This window comes from Megalops cyprinoides, chromosome 20, assembly GCF_013368585.1.
Source record: "Megalops cyprinoides isolate fMegCyp1 chromosome 20, fMegCyp1.pri, whole genome shotgun sequence".
Taxonomy (NCBI): Eukaryota; Metazoa; Chordata; class Actinopteri; order Elopiformes; family Megalopidae; genus Megalops; species Megalops cyprinoides.
In genome coordinates this window covers 7,651,264-7,665,394 of record NC_050602.1, presented here as the reverse complement: position 1 = coordinate 7,665,394, position 14,131 = coordinate 7,651,264, and the positions used below count along the sequence as shown (strand labels likewise).

At 39.9% G+C, this 14,131-nt stretch overlaps 1 protein-coding gene across 1 annotated transcript; it reads right to left on the bottom strand.

Moving 5' to 3' along the window:
- Window positions 1-2,304: 2,304 nt before the first annotated feature.
- Window positions 2,305-3,534, bottom strand: LOC118795311 (monocyte chemotactic protein 1B-like). The gene is made up of 3 exons (XM_036553717.1): window positions 3,476-3,534; window positions 2,944-3,058; window positions 2,305-2,717 (listed from the first exon to the last, which is right to left on the bottom strand). The coding sequence occupies exons 1-3, from the start codon at window positions 3,528-3,530 to the stop codon at window positions 2,540-2,542; spliced, it is 348 nt and encodes a 115-aa protein (XP_036409610.1). The 5' UTR covers window positions 3,531-3,534; the 3' UTR covers window positions 2,305-2,539.
- Between the last annotated feature and the right edge of the window lie 10,597 nt (window positions 3,535-14,131).

The following is a 14,131-nucleotide window of genomic DNA, read 5'->3' as shown; positions in this document are numbered from 1 at the left end:
GTGTTTTGGGTTTAGTCTCCATCAAAGTCATACCAAAGTCTTTAAAATGTAAGCCACTGTCTCTCTCTTTAGTACTCAACTGTGGACTGTGAGTGACAGTGTTGTGACAGGTTGGCATTCTGTCCAGGGGGTTTATTTCCTCTCTTCAACTGCTTCCTTTAACAGACTTCATGATGATCCTTCAACTGCTCTACAGCCAAGAAAGACTTCTTCATTCAGCTCATTAATCTGCTGTATCACCTGGGTCATAATCACATTCATTTTCATTAATGAAACTGCTCAGCAGAACTAAACCTAAACTAAAATTATTGAAATGAATCCTCTGGGAAGGGAATACTGGTTATAATAGAAATAGATCACCAGTGTTATTCTTACATACAACTGTTTAGTGGTTACTTCCTTTCATTGTTCAGGTTCAAAGATCCATGATGCCATCATATCAGTGCACTTCTTTGGGGTAGACATACCCCTTCCAATCAGGGGTGGAAGGGGTATGTCTGCAAAAAGGCCATAAAATCAGCATGTCAAGTATTGAAATTCAGCAAATGATAATATTGTTAACAGTAGGTAGATGACAGGATAAAGAAGGTATTTATATAGACATATGATTTGTGTGTCAGAACAGGTTTTGATTGTTATGTGTGTGTGTGTGTGTGTGTGTGTGTGTGTGTGTGTAAGTAACACATAAGTAATATATATTGAAGATGATGTTCCAGACCAATGGTCTCAGACAGTAACTGTCACTTTTCTCTGTGTGATTCCAGATGGAGGTCTGGAAACAAGGAGGTCTGATACCCGACTGAACTGCCTCACTGCATGTAAGTACAGCTCTCAGCTCTCTCTTAGGGTGTTACTGTACTGTGCACACATACAGTGTAAATCCAGACAGAACATCTGTGTTCAACCTCACCTTGGAACAAGCGTGACTCTAAAGGAATGATTTCGTCTGAGCTGCCACTCTCTTTCGTAGATCTGAGGTGTGGAAAACGTTAGCTGGCAGCACACTCGGGTGGGCTTTCTGACACTCGGCCCACTCCTTCCTTACACTCCACCACAAAGCCGCTAGTGCACCACTCCCTCCGCTATCTTCTTTCTTTCGTCTCTCCACTCTCCGAAGATCCACCACGATCATCATGATAGTATTACGGTTCAGGATTGTGGTTGCAGCTGATTGTGATTGATATTATGAGTCATTATAGTTTCAATTACAGTTAAAATCAGGATTACATTTGTTATTGCAATCATTTAATTCAATTCATTCTTTAATAAGTCCACAGTCACTAGAATTTTGTAATAGAGTCAGACAGCCTGGTTTGACCTAATGAATGTGTAGGCCCAACGTAATGCACATTCCAGTGACTACAGTCATCTAAAATGACAATGCAAAAAATGTGACCCCAGATAATGAAAGTGTCAATATTGCTGTGGATTGACACAAAACTTTGACAGTTTTGCATCAAGACAATGAGTCTCTGATCATGACCTATCATGATTTTCATAAACATCTTCTTTGATGAGGTTTAATTTAGTACAGTGCTGGGTCGTAACCTCTAAGCGCAATAGTGATATCATGGGGCACCACTGGTCACCTGCAAATTCTTTAGTGTTGCTGCATGTTCTGTGCTTTCACGCAGTGTGAGGTGACATTCTGGTGTGGTGAGAACAGCTTTGGCCACCGTGCACTGTGGAGTAGATGTAGAGTAGAGGGGAAATCCCGTTCAATCGAGCGCTAACAGAGAGCGAACAGTCGCTCCGCACGCTGGTTACCCCCACTTAGCCTAAAAGACTGCGCTGTAAGCTGTACGATATAACCCCCACACACAGTGGGTGCACACAGCGATTTCTGCACGGCACACCAGGGGAAACAATACACACCTACAGACACCTCTGTCCTATGCACGCCAGCAAGCGAGAAGTGTTGGGACAGACTGGCATCCTGTCCGGGGACTTGCTCATAACTTGGTTTATGAGCATTTCATATTGTATCCATTGGTTCCCCATTCCAGTCCGCTGCTTCAGCAAGCACTGCTTCACCTCAAAAAGTATGTTTTAAGCTCATAACTGCTTAAACTGGTTTGTTCTGACCTATAACTGCTTGAATAATGCAGAATTCATCAAAAAAGGACTTCTGATTGAGTATCCCACATTCATATATAGTCTTAAAAACAGTGAACTAAGTACAGAAGAAATATCTTGCAGTTGAATACAACATGAAGACAATATGGAGTTCTTTTTTTTAAAAAAAGAGATATTTTATTATTATAGATATTTCTGGACTTACACAAAGCATTCACAAGTCAAGGGGACGTTGAACAATTGACCGACATTTATACATAAAGCTGATGTAAAGTTGATATTGTATAGTAATAAAGTGCCTGTCAAGCCCACTGAACAGAATACATTAAGACAGTCCTTCACATAACACAAGTGTTTGCAAATGTGTGTTAGACATGTGTGGATACACAGTAGACTAAAAGACAGAGTGCAGGGACATGTGAAGAAATCATGCCAGATACAAAATAGAATGGCAACAAGGACGTTATACAGCTTTATCTGTGGAATTCTGTGTCAACGGCAGGTCTTCTGTTGTTGGGCCAGGTGTCGTGATGACCGTTGTTGGGTTTGTCTTTCCCTTGGCGTCCAGGTGCGCCATGGCTTTTTTTGCCCAGAGGCTTGTGGGACTGGAGCAGATAGTAATTCCTTTTATTGTGGTGAAGCTGAAAGGGCCAAAGGAAATACACTTTAGTCAAACATGCAACACCACAACCAAAGGACATAGAACCTTCCACAAAATTTAAAAAAGTAAGCAGCAGCATGAATTAAGCTCTCTTCTTGTGCATTGTAAAAGCTTTGTAAAAGCTACCGAATTGTATTGAATTGTAGTGAATATCCGAAGTGGATCTATCAACTAACTAAATGGAATGTTTCAGTCAGATTACTTACACCACTGCTTCCACTGGACACATGCCACTCTTCTGCATGTAGTAGCGGCTGAGCAGCGTCACATTGATCTTCGTCCCAGTTGTTCTCAGGCAACACGAAGTCACTGTTCCATTTACTGGCAAAATCAGAACAAAAGAAAATTACAGATCTTAGTTTCTTGAGCTGGATATTACTTTCTACACCCCCACCCCCCCTTAAAAAATACAATAATATGCTATTTGACATGTATACGTAAAAGTCATGTATACTATTGACAATACCAGAAATCGTGTTTGAGGTACAGCCATTAAGATGCACAATGTATACAGTAGATGATATTCCCTAGAAAGACCTTCAGGATTATGCTACATGACTTTCTGTGTAGGCTCCTGCCTAGTTTGCAATTTGACATGTCATCAGTTTTATATATAGCTTGTTGTTTATCTCATTTAGGTTATGTACCTTCCTCAAGGCAGGTACCATTGCCATAGCATACTCTGCAGGTCTGAGCTGTGCTTGAATGCCACGCTCTGTTAGAAACACAGTCCCTCACCTCGTCCAAGGCCAGTGAACAGGAGCAGTGCAGCAAGGCACAGGAACACAGCCATAAGGGTCTTCATCCTCTCTGATGGTTTGCAGATGTGTAGCGTCCGGCCATGCTTTTAAACTCACCCTGTGCTCACTTGTTGCAGAATTGGAAACAAGGTCACACTTCCTCTGTGAGGACCCCACCCCCCCACCCAAAACCTCCCACCACCACAAGCTCAGTGACACTCTTACTTTTCTACCACAGAGGGCGGAGATACAGGTCCCGAAGGTGAGACTGAATATAGAATGGCTAGAGATGGAGCACACATTGAGCACAATAGTTTAGTAAACTCAGAGGCCTGACTAGATGAGCCAAGAGGTTTGCTCTTGTTCAAATATTGTTTTTGCTCTGATAAGTCATTGAATGTGTAACAGAACAAAAAAACAGGGCAAAAAATGACATCAAATCTACACAGTTTCAAAATTAAAACTCTAAAATGTGTGATTGCGTGTGTGTTTGAGAGCTAGAGAGATGATCCTAGCCTGCAATAAACTGAATCTGTGTGCAACAGATAACCACTTAAATCAGTGGTCCTTCACAAATGAAAGCTAACAATTACAAATAATGAGTATCGAAACCCACTGTTTAAAGTATAAGTAGGCGAAAACACTAGGTGCCAACACACAACTCAATGAAGGAAATAACTTATCAAAGACTTGTCTTTTCACCATTCTAATCTTTTTGGTTGTGTTTAGATATTGTGTCATTCTGCCCCTTTTAGGACCACAGACTGAAAGAGCAGAGACCCTCCATTACACCCTCAGACTAGTATTACCGCACCGCTTCTGTGGTAAGCGCTGCTAAGAGTGGAAAGCACGCTAAAAGAGTGGCAAATGGAAGACCCACTCAGTTTCAGTCCTCAATGGCCCTCCCACTTCACTTGTGTCATTATGTAATAGTCCATGTATGGTCATTTCCTGTGCAAGCCACACACAAGAGACGATTCATTTTTATTTCACTGTACTGTACATACATAACTTCCACTGCTCAATGTCACTGATTCACCACTGAAGGAATTCCTTCAGTTCATACAATTCCATTATTGGTGCTGTTGGGCTGTTATTCAGTTCTCCTGCCTAAGTGACATAAATCTTTTGTGGGCCTTAAATATGCATCAACATGTGGTCTTTTATGTAGCTATCTATGTTGTTCTCTCTTTTTACATTTTTTCTTTGCTCACAATTTCCCCAGTTGTTTACAGTGGGGACATTGTTCTAGTTAGAAATATTTAGCAGCTAAATGACAGCTAGGCCACTTTCAGATTCAAGATAGTTCTATTTCTAAATGACCTGTTTTATAAGGGAGAGACTGAAATGAACACCCACAAGAAAAACCACAATTGAAAAAAGTCTTAGTAGGACAGTGAGATTCAGATGTAGATGTGAGGAAAAGGACAATGAAGCATAACCAGAAACTGCCATTCATCTTTAACAATGTGGGTGAGAGGGAACGCTACCCTTTTTTGCCACAAAGTGCATGATGACATCTTACCTGTTTTCACAAAAAATGCATGGCAATTCCACTGTACTGCAGTGAATGTTGTCCCTTGATTACATAATATAAACTGATTAATATCCAAAGCAATTTACATGATCTTTGCTAACATTACCATGTTCTCATTGCTGTGTATGAGCTCTGTTGTTAGATCCCTTTTGATGCCAGGTATATAATCTGAAATGCTTGCATAAAAAGTTATTATAATAGTTTGTCTTTTAACCATTTTAAGTAACACTTGTTGAATGCATGCTGTTGGCAATCGCAGCAAACAGGTGGCCCACCCCTTGCTTCCATTTTGTAAGAAGTTGCTCTGAGCATTTATGCATTGTCATGCAGAGAGGTTCAACTGAGCAACAGCATTCCATGAGCTGCAGAGGTCTGATTGCACTCACATGGAGGCCTGCAGAGAGAGAGCTACAGGAGTCCAAGTGGAAGAGGACCAGGGCCTGGGCCAGGTGTTGGGATGAAAGAGGCATTTGAGCCAGCCTAGCCAACCTGTGCCAAAGCATCAACAGCACATTTTCCACTGAGGAATCCTGCAGATGGAACAGATTTGCCCAGAAGGTCTGTGCAGGTACCAGGCATAACGTATGAGTATGTGTATACCATGTACTCTCCACCTTAGGTGTCTGCATCTGCATGAATGGAGAAATAGAACATTCCAAACTGACATTCACATGGTCAAGAACACCAGCCTGTCTGTTTCCTTGCCACTACTTAAAACAATAACATTCAGCAGCCTCACTCCCAACAGCTTGCAGGTCTCCTCCTCAGGTTTCAGACCTGCGCATTAAATCAAAGCCGAAACTGTAGTTGAGTATCAGCAACGACAGCTCAGAGCAGAACAGCGATGCGGTGAGATAAGACCTAAACTGATCAATGGGAGATTACACCTTGATGTTCCAATACTCTGAGCTGCACTGTGCAGGGCCTATGAAAAGGAGATATGTTTGTCGAAAAAGGAAATGGTTACAGTAGGTATTAGAAATGCTGCCATTTGTAAGCTTGTATAATCTTATAGAAGCATTTTTTTTTTATGATCACATAACTCTTCATCTTAACATCATGGTTCTCTGGTACATGAGGAGCAACATGGTTGAGGGCAATGTGTGTGTGTATGTGCGTGTGTGGTGTGTGTGTGTGTGTGTGTGTGTGTGCATGCATGTGTAGAGGAAGTGTAGGAGGTCCTGTCAGTAGATGTGTTCCATATATAGTTCTGTAATCACATATTCAAGTGATATGTACATGTTGAAGCACAGTGGGTGGAGCCAGTGGGTTGGAGGTGTATACTGGATTGTAGATTTACATTTTTCAGATGTAAACTCAGCAGCCTGGAGGGGAGGAATGGTGGAGCTCAAGAATTTGAAAGTTTCACATTACATTTACATTTATTCATTTAGCAGACGCTTTTATCCAAAGCGACTTACATAGGTTACAGATCTTTACAATGTTATCTATTTATACAGCTGGATATTTACTGAGGCAATTGTGGGTTAAGTACCTTGCCCAAGGGTACAGCAGCAGTGTCCCAGCGGGGATTGAACCGGCAACTTGAAGGTGTTATCACCCATTACTGTCCAATTTGAACCTTTTTGAATGCCATTTTAAGCAACTAGGTGCACCCTATGGTGCAAACATTGTTTCCTCAAGATGCTCTAATATTCCAAGATGATAACGTCCCCAAACACGTTGCTCAATGGACTCGAGAGTGGTTTTATGAACGTCAAACACCTTCCATGACCTCCCCAATCACCAAATCTAAACATCATTGAACCATTCTGGATCATAGACTGCAGAGTAGACTTCCACCTCCTTCTTCTCTCAAAGAACTGGAGGGTTTCCTTCTTGAAGAATGGTCTAGTATCCCACTAGTGACCATTCAAAATGTCTGTAATAGAATTCCAGGAATGACTGAAGCTGTTCTAACAGCAAAGGGTGAGCAAAATCCTTATTAGTTAATACATATTCATATAATCTTTGGTTTTTCCATCATTTTATCTTCCCCCCGTTTATCTTTATCTCATTATGACACATTTAGTTAAAGATAATAGAGAGAACAAACCAGTTTCCCATACAATTATGGTGTAGTGTATAATGTGTCCAGCAGGTGGCACCCTCTGGTAAGCAGTCCTTCAGTCCCACTACACCTCTGTAATCTGAATCATCTGCTGTGACGCACATGAATTTAAACACAAATAACTGACACAATGACCTCATATTCACACCAAACCGAATTACAGGTCAGTAAGGTCAGGCCCTTAATGTTCTTAACTCACAAGCAGTAACTATTAGGAAATACACATTGTATAGATGACACATACATAAATGATAATAACATAATGAAATGTAATAGTGCATGTGGATATTAACCCCAGTGCAGGCAGATTTTCCACCCTGTCTTACTGTAGAACAGCATGTGGATCTCCCTCTTACTAATGTTCACCTGAGTCCCATAAGGATAGTATGATCCATGATGTGTACCTCATTACTGAGGCATTTATGTGAGTAAACCATATTGTTACTCACTGTTTGGAAATATGTTTACAGGTCACAGGACAGTATCGCCCAAGAGGAAATCAAGATAAACCAGTACCAAATTTCAATGCGATGACATACTAAACTCAATAATAGCCATAGCAAGCAGTTATAAAGTATAGAAGTTATGATATGTGTTAATAGTGTAGCATTATATATAATGTGTATTATATGTAGTATAGAATAAACCTAGTCTTTACCGCTCATTATTAATGTACAGCTGGCATGTGTGTGAATGTTCTCTATACTCTGGGTTCGAGTAATGTGGGAGCCAGTGGGAGCTGAGCTCCCATAAGGAGGGGTCTAAGCTCCCATGAAAGCAGTAAAATCATACATCTGTGAGGGTCGCTAAGACATTACCCACAACCATTATTTTAATCACAAATAATGCATTTTTTCAATGGAATGAGTATTATTTACGTTAACGAGTTAAATAGGCTAACAGAAACATGTTTTCCAAAAGAACTACGCACCATATTCTCTCGTGAATGACAGTATGTCTGCACTTCACCACCAAGCCACCATGGGGCGCAGTAGAATATTGTGCAATAATAATGTGCGAATGCGAACCCATTTGGAAGAAGAAGCCATTACATACATCAGCCAACATTATACTACTATAGCTATAGCTATAGCTATAGAATACTATAGCTACCATGCCACCCAAAAAGGCCGCTGCTGCTGACGGGGTGTACAAGCCTGGCAAGGTTCAGTTTTTTCACAAAGAAACAAAAAACATCTTTAGACAACTGGAATTCACCTGCTAGCATGACAAACAGACCACTTTGGTCTATTTTGTTTGTGTAACAGTAAGAGGATGGCTTTCACTTTTTACTAGGCTATTGTATGTATGTATTTTTTGCCCCCTTTGTTTAAGCTTTATGTATCTATAGAAAAAATAGCAAAAACAACAAAATTATTGGCCGACATACATGTGACTATCGCTTAGTTGTTGTCTCAAAACAATGGATCGCTATCGCTACCACTGTTGTTTCAGAACCATGAACAGCGCTGTTTGTCGTGTGTATGGGGTGCGTGCGCCACATGGTAAAAAAGTGGGCTGCTGTGTGTGTGTGTGTGTGTGTGTGTGTGTGTGTGTGTGTGTGTGTGTATGTGTGAGAAAGTGTTGGGCCACTTAATGAGCAGTGAGGTCTCTCTCTCACGGAAAGTGCACCCATTAGGCTATTATTTATTCATTTATCTCCTCCACTAACATTAGTTATTTTAGAGACCCCCACAAAGTTCAGATTATAACTCGAGCCCTGACTATACTGACAATATTTACCTTACAGATCACATTAAGCAACATTATTTATAAAACCTGTATGAGAAGATTACTGCAAAGTTAGAAATTTTTGTCAGTGTGTATGAATGCAGTTGTGCATGTGTAGGTAAAGAAATGGCATTCTGCTATGAAGCATTATTTTAGATGTGAAAGTTATTTCAAAGTTAATGACATGGGAAGGATTACATTAAAGATAAATTTCAACCTCAGCCTCAAACCTCAAAACCCTAACACTGGTTACTGAAGAGGGAAGGAAGTAGAAAAACAGGAAGTTCCAACGGATGATGACAAGCCATGAAAATGCACAAAGAATTCTAAATATGGATGCATCAGGGAAAGAACCTTCCTTCTGCATGACTTTCAAAATCTGACTCCTTACGATGACAGTGTTACAGACCCACCTAGACCTTACCCTGTTAACCCCTATCACATACTGTACAGAGAGCCAGCTAAAGACAGGGAGTGAGGAAGGCCTTAACCCGTGTTTGTTTGTGTGTGTGTGTGTGTGTGTGTGTGTGTGTGTGTGTGTGTGTGTGTGTGCGTGCATGCGCACACACCTAGGCAACAGTGTTAAAAAACAGTGTTAAAAAATGAGCAAGAGCTGGAGATAAGGACAGAAATAGAAATAGAGTTCACAACCACTAAAAGGAGTGGTCTTTCACAACTAACAAATAAAGTGCAATACTAACATTATTGAGTTACAAATAAGGCAAAACATGTTTCTGTAGGGACTCCATAATACAGCCAAACATTGTGGGTGTGTGTGTACTCATGTCAAATAACACAAGACACTTCCCAGGGGACAGTTATATAGAGCTTTTAGCAGCCTGTCTCCATGGAAGCGGCCACAAAGGGTATTTTCCAGCTGTTGAGACAATTGACTTTGTGTCTTTCCTGTTCTGGAGTTATGGCGGATAAAGTGACAGAGCGGTGAAAACGTCACAAGGGTGTGGTGAAGAGCATCATGAGGAAGAAATGAAAGGTCACATGACACAACCACACTGGTTAATCACACAGCACTGACACACTCCTTCACTGAAGTTCCAATGATTATTAGGAAGTCCGATAATCTCTATCTTGAAAACCTAAGAACAAAGTAAGAGTAAAGGAAATAAAATTTGGAGAAGAGAATTTGTTTGCCATGCAGAGTTATGTCAGTCTTGTAAAGACTATTGTGGAAATACCAACTGAACAATCATGGAAAGACCAACTGAAAACGCACTTGACCAACTTTTTGGTCAAATTTGTTTTGAGTTAGGTTTAACCTGACGTAGCAAAGCTTTTTTTTTTTTTTTACTTTTTTTCTTTTATTCAACCATTGTGCCTCAGAACTTTATGGATTTGACAAGAGTGACAAAATTTAAATATTTTCATTTGATAACAAATTCTCCTCTTTAAATACCAAAAAATTATTTTCCCAAGAGTACATTTTGAACTACATGGCTGAATAAAGCAATGCTCTTTTTAAGACTTTTTTTTTAAAGGAGAACCAAAAAAAACTCTATTCCATTTCGACACTTAATTCTTGAACATTTTTTCATGAAAATTGGTCAGAAAAGATTGAAATTTCTAGATTTTTTTTTTTTTTTGGCCACAGACAAAGCACACCTTTTGGCAGAAGATGCCTTATGAAATAAGAACATTTCAGTTAATGTTGCTCTGTCTGGGTTCTGTATCACCACTGAATTGAATTCCATCACACTATTGTCAGCAAACATCACTGTCTGCATTTCCAGCAAAGAAGAAGAAACACTGACCTGCCATTACTGTGAAACAAGAAAGAATGGCATTAAAAACAACAACTTCTGGCAAAAGTTTGGGCATCAAAACTGTTACAGAGATTTTAGAGAGCACATTCAATATGCATCAGTAAGAAGGAAGATTTTCTCAATAAATCCACGAGATGTATCGGCCTTGATCTTTGGTCCTACATGTGGTAAGCAAGAATTTACAACTGCAAGCAAGTTGTAACACTTTGGTTTATCAAATGACCACAATAGACTGTGGTGTAATCCTTCAGCCATTCATTTTATTCAACTCTACAAAATATATAGTCCTGGTCCTTACCGGCAAAAGACAGAAATCCAAAATTATAGAGTAACATCCCAACAGTATTAGTTGAGGAAACATGTTAGAACACAAACCACTGCTTGTTCTTTTTTCTCCCTGAACAAACACACATCCACCACTATCAGGAGCCTGACCTCACTTCCTCTTCCCACCTGCCTGGCCCTAACCCGGCTTAAACATATGGGCATAAAATTGGACACAGGTCTTACTATATGTGGCACAGACTGGAGGAAATATCACAAAAACACCAACACAAAACCATTCAAATCCTCAAATGTATATGCAATATACTGTAAGTCAGATGGTCATAACCATCATACTGCATACAAGTAATAAGGTACAAATTATTCAAATACACATTAAAATGTATAAAGTGTTGAAGCTGAGTATGAGTAAAAGTGTTTGGTTTGGTCTGAGTAAGGTAGGAGGGTTTTACCTGAGGGAAGAAATGAGTCTTTGGCTATGGTTATCAATAGAAGAAAGCACATTCAAATAAAATATGTGACATGATAATATATGAAGCATAATTGCAGTCTAACCACTGACAGGAGACAATAGATAGATGGTACCAAATGTGACATTTTAATCCATTTCAGGAATGTTAAACTTGCGTGCTTCGGGCAAAAATTACAGCATATTAATGAATACTGTGTTGCATCCGTGCCAAAAAAGGATGAACCTGGCTAATGTGGAACATTACTGTCTGGTCTGTTATCCATATTTATGCTAAAGGTTCCTCAATTCTACACATCAGTTTCAGGGAGCTTTCATGTTTAACATACAGCGTTCATGAGGGTATATTTATGAAAAGAGGGGAACACAAACTATTATTAGCATTTTTGTCCTTTTTTATGAATGAAGAATTTCCCTCCTTGTTATTTCTGGCTAGGGGAATAGATACGTCACGTCTTCTAGATTTCCTCTTTACTTACATCCAAGTACTTATACGTTTAAAATGTCAGTGTTCCTTTGCCACATACAGCTTAACCTAGTGTTCAAGTTTGTTTTCAGAGCAGATGGATCAAATTTTTACTTAAATGCTGCCATTGAGAATACCATATGACATAACCAAGAAAATTAGTAAAGAGTTTATTCATATTTCAGATATTACAAACCTCCATAGCAATCTGCCACAGGGATATTACTTAGAAATCTCAATGTAAATTGACATGTGTTCTAAAATATAAAAACATATGCCCAGTGTCGGCCTGCTACGCTAAAAACTAAATGAGTCAGGTTAAACTACTGTACACAGGAGTTGACTCTTTAACTATGAAGACAGATATCACTTTCCAATTGCTGCTGTTGTGAAAAAGCTACAGCACTTATCTAACAACAAAGTTAAGCAATTGCTGGTGATAAATAACTCCCTTTTCTATTCTGAGCGCATCGCCACCCATCTTCATGGTCATGTTTAGACAGACATTCAGTGTTTCCACTTACAAATCGGCCACATTGACTCCCTCAGTGAGTATGCGTATATGTGTCTTCCTCTTTTGAATGCTATAAGAGCCAGCTGTTTATGAAGGCCTACTCAATCTCAAGCACAGCCAGACGACTCAAGCCTTCTTTTGATAGGACCACAGGACATACAACAACACAAACGTATTCCAGAGACCATGGGCATGCCTCTCGCGATCAGATCTTCTGTGATTCTGCTTTGTGCAGCGATGCTGCTGGTAGCCTGTGTGCACTGTGGTGAGTGCTCACTTGTATTTCTCTGACTTCTACAGATGCTGTGTCTATTAGTGTTTGTTTGTTTGCTCACCCATTCTAGCATATAGATGGAGGCTGCGGGGTAAAATTAGCCTTCCCCTACAGATGTTGTATGCTACAATGTTGCTGGCTGGAAAGGGTTGTGGTGTGAAAGTTTGGCCTTCCACAGTCCACACTTGTTTCAGTCATTATTGCCATTTTAGTCACATTTGCTTCTAAGTGGACAAAAGCAAAATCAGGTCATATTTAGCTGTTGTGACTGGACCAGAGATGAGAAGTTTTATCTTCTTTTAGATAAGCAACACTCTGAGGCTTAACCATGGTTATCTAATTTATGACATAGTAGGCCAAACTTAAATGAGGTAACCCTTTCCAGACAGAGAAATAAGCATCCTATGTTATGTATCTGTCAGCTCAGCTAGCTGGGCTAAAACATGCTCAAGGCTAAAACAGCTGTGACTGGAACTCTCAGATCATCAAAGCAAGCACTGGAAGGGCTAAACCACACTGCCGTCATGCGACGTCAATGGATGTGTGAATGCAAAACAAATCATAGAGAGATGGGATCATATGGGTTTTAGTTCATTTCAAGCCACTGTCTACAATTGTCTTTCCACTGTTGTGGGATCCAAACACTTGTTCCCTTTTTTCTCAGATCCTATCAAGGTGAATGACTGCTGTACAGGTGTCAGCAAACGTCCAATCCGGCCTCCCGTCACGGGGTGTAGGATTCAGAAAGAATCACACCCCTGTGTTCATGCTGTCGTGTAAGAGACAAACTATTTTCCTCTGCTTAACTCTTTCATTCTCTTTCCCTAAATATCGACATATCCTCTCTTCCTATCATTTTTTATCTCCCTCCTTTTTTCTTTCTCTCCTTCTCAGAACTGCATATGTGATTGCCCCCTTCCTCTCTGTCTTTTTCTATATTTCTCCAAACCAGTCCTTTCTTTATCTCACTTTTTCTTATGTTTGCATGTACAGTACCAGTCAAAAGTTTGGACACACATACTCATAGAAGGGTTTTTCTTTCTTTCCCACATTTTAGAATAATAGCTAAGACATCAAAACTATGAAATATCATATTTTGGTAGTCATCAAGGTAGCCAAAAATATTTTTTTTCTTTTTTTTGCAAAAAAACATACAAAGACATCACCTTCACTATTTACATTTGTTTAAGAAACAAATTTCAAGCATTTAAGCCTAAGTATTTAGATCAAAATGTCTTTGAATGCATGTTCTCAGTGGTAGCAAATGACCACACCCTTCCAAAATGCTCACATATTAGTATTGATTTCCTAATCTCCTTTATTTGCAGATTCACCAGCAGGGGTAAGGAGTTCTGCAGCTCACCAGATGCTCTGTGGGTGAGAGTTGCCATGGCAGATTTAAAAAGAGTATGTACAACTCCTGCTTTTTCTCAGCTCAGTTATACATCAGTAACACTGAACAGAGGGCAGTCACCAAGAGCTTAAAGGAGCTCCACAGTGGAACCTTTCAATATAAACTATCAGTC

What these genes read in the sequence shown, in the direction of transcription:
- LOC118795311 (XM_036553717.1), bottom strand. Translation starts at nt 3,530, where the DNA reads ATGGCTGTGTTCCTGTGCCTTGCTGCACTGCTCCTGTTCACTGGCCTT. An exon ending in GTTCACTGGCCTTGGACGAG is followed by an intron (nt 3,059 to 3,475) that starts GTGAGGGACTGT and finishes TGATTTTGCCAG; the next exon opens with TAAATGGAACAGTGACTTCG. An exon ending in TGTCCAGTGGAAGCAGTGGT is followed by an intron (nt 2,718 to 2,943) that starts GTAAGTAATCTG and finishes TGGCCCTTTCAG; the next exon opens with CTTCACCACAATAAAAGGAA.